The following is a 2850-nucleotide window of genomic DNA, read 5'->3' as shown; positions in this document are numbered from 1 at the left end:
ACGAATTTCTTCCCTCAATGCCTGTACACTTTTAGGCTGGGTTTTTTCGGCTAAGACACCAAATTCTCTGAGCATTGTTCTAACCAGGTAATCACCATTCTTGGAAAGTCCCAACGTTCGAACAAAATGATCAAGTTGTTCTTTACTTATTTTATGCTATGAATGAGGAATTTTAAAATCATTGTCATTCGTCTGATCTTCACATCTAATTTATTTTTGGTGGTGGTGGTGGTGGTGGTGGTGGTGGTGGTGGAGGCATTGGAATCAACATCTGACTCACTCAATGATTGATTGCTTGGCATATGAGAAATTTCATCTTCATATGGCTGTGGTCTTACGGCAGATGGGAAACTAGAATACTTGATATACTTTGCAGTTTTCTTATTGAACCCCTCTACATTAGTAATGTAAAAATAATCAGTAGAACGGTTACTTTGTTTTTGCCATATCATTAGAGTGGCAAATAGCATTTCCTACAGCTTGCCACTGGGCCACATCATGGAAGACCGATCTCAGCAACCTCTCTATACAATGTGTGGAGCAAAACATTTATTTTACTCTCCAAGTCTCATTTTGAAGTAATCCTTGTATCTTGTTTGTATGAGTGGCGTGATATTTCTCCTACAATCCTTGAATGCGTAATCTCCAACAGATATAGTAAAAGTGATCTCGGTCATTGCGACATACACGTCTTTAAGCCATGTAAATTGAAGTAAATTGAAGTGGAGAAATATATATATATATATATTTTTAAAAAACAGCAGTGAACTGAGCAATTACTAATTTGATACAAGTCACAATGACATCCGAATCACACATTTAAATCAAAGTGTTCTGAAAATAGACATGATCTAATAAGTGTCATATCAACTTTTACAGCTTTCTCATTAAAGGTTGTCACAAAAAGAACAATCAAAGGCATTCTTGAACGACAAAAGGAACAATTGACGTACATCACGCTACATTACATTTCTTTAATTTTGGTCTATAGGAGGTATCTTGCTTACCAAAATCTACATGTGATGGAGTAAACCTGACTTCATATTCAGACAGAGTCACCCTAAAATTAGTTAGAATCACCCTAATCATCTCTTGTTAAAGTAACAGTCTTCATTTAGTCATGCAGTGTAATTTCTGTATGTACAGGAGACAACTTTAGATATACGAGGGGGTGTTCATTAAAGATTTCCCCTAACCCACTTCCCAAGGACTGGGATAAACGGAACTTGGCATAATTATTAGTTCTTCTCCACATAGCCACCACCAATGGTGACACACTTCTCCCATTACTTTATGCAGCTGTAAAGACCTAATCTGTAGAAGTCGGTAGGTTGCGTCTGGAGCCAAGACTTTACCTCGGAAATAAGTTCATCACCATCCGAAAAGTGCTTCCTCTTCAAAAAAGACTTCATGTTTGGAAAGAGGTGGAAGTCAGATGGTGTGGGGTTGGGAGAGTAAGGTGGTTGGGGAAGGATTTCATAGTCGCAGGAGTGTGCTTTCATCCGGACAACATGCGCATTGTGAACTGGGGCGTTGTCTTGGGGGAGGCGGACTCCTTTGATCAGTATGCCTTGATGGCGTCCCGCAATTTCCGCAACAGAGAAGCATAATATGCCCTGTTAATTGTGGTGCCCTTTGCCATAAAATCCATCATTACAACTCTGCGCTGGTCTCAAAAGACTGTGAGCATCACCTTGCCTGCTGAGGATTGGACTCAAGCCTTCTTTGGAGATAGTGAGTTATCATGCTCCCATTACTTCGACTGGACTTTAGTCTCAGGATCATAGTGATGGACCCATGTTTCATCCTGTGTGATAAGTCTGCCGAAAAAGTCCTCCCCGTTTTCCGGCACATTGCCAAAAGAGCCTGGGAGCAATTAATTTGTTCCTGCTTCTGTGAGCATCCGGGGAATTCATCGTGCGGACAACTTCCGCATGTGCAAATGGTCGTGAATGATTTTTTCCACGGACCCTACATTTATCTTCATTTCTTGGGCTAGTTGCCGAATAGTTATGCGATGATCCTTCAAAAAGGTGGATCCCACTTTATGGATGGTGTCGTCATCACTGGTGGAATATGGTCGTCCTGGATTAGGAGCAGTTTTCACTGATATCCGACCACATTTGAATTGGCGATACCAGCGCTTGACTACCTCGTATGATGGTAGATCATCACCATAAACTTCTTTCATTTCATTGAAAGTCTCTTTTGGTATACGACTTTTCAAGTAAAAGAACTTGATCACTGATCTGCATCCAACTGCCTCCATTGTAAGACCTTAGTCTACTTCAGCAGCCGTAAAAGACAATCGAATACTAGTGGGAAGCTGCAATTTACAATGTGACATGTAGAGACATGTATAATTATAACTGTACAAGTTGCGTTTCCCGCAATAACCGGAAGTGGGTTAGGAGAAATCTTTAATGAACACCCCATCGTACTTCAGCCAAAAATGACCTCCTATGTGAAACATAGTCTTCGCTGTAATTGCAGATGTAGTAACTAGAGAATTACTAAGTAAATGAACAATATCGTACTTATTAAGGTGTGAAAAATTAGCATATTTTACAGAGAAAAACTTTAAGACAAAATTACCATATTCTATAAATATGATCAGAGCTGGCAACCGCTAGAAAAGCAACAGCTAAATTTGTGTTAACATACAAGCTACACATAGATTATCTTTACAATTTGAAAAATTCAGAAACAAAAAATGAAAAATAAGGATAACTCAACAGAGTTTATTGGAAAATATAGGCAAACAAATATAGCTTTTATTAGAAACATCAGAACACTTCTACGTGGGCGCCATTGGTTACAGGCAATTTTTGGAAGCAGTATACAGCCTGG

General features: G+C 39.3%; 1 protein-coding gene across 1 annotated transcript; it reads right to left on the bottom strand.

Annotated features, from left to right (window-relative positions):
- Positions 1–1912: 1912 nt before the first annotated feature.
- On the bottom strand, positions 1913–2269 carry LOC106880277 (protein GVQW3-like). The gene has a single exon (XM_014930150.1). The coding sequence runs from the start codon at positions 2267–2269 to the stop codon at positions 1913–1915; it is 357 nt and encodes a 118-aa protein (XP_014785636.1).
- Between the last annotated feature and the right edge of the window lie 581 nt (positions 2270–2850).

Source organism: Octopus bimaculoides, chromosome 3 (genome assembly GCF_001194135.2).
Source record: "Octopus bimaculoides isolate UCB-OBI-ISO-001 chromosome 3, ASM119413v2, whole genome shotgun sequence".
NCBI lineage: Eukaryota > Metazoa > Mollusca > Cephalopoda > Octopoda > Octopodidae > Octopus > Octopus bimaculoides.
The sequence above is the reverse complement of the archived record's forward strand: the minus strand, read 5'-3'. Positions and strand labels throughout refer to the sequence as shown.

What these genes read in the sequence shown, in the direction of transcription:
- LOC106880277 (XM_014930150.1), bottom strand. Translation starts at nt 2,269, where the DNA reads ATGGAGGCAGTTGGATGCAGATCAGTGATCAAGTTCTTTTACTTGAAA.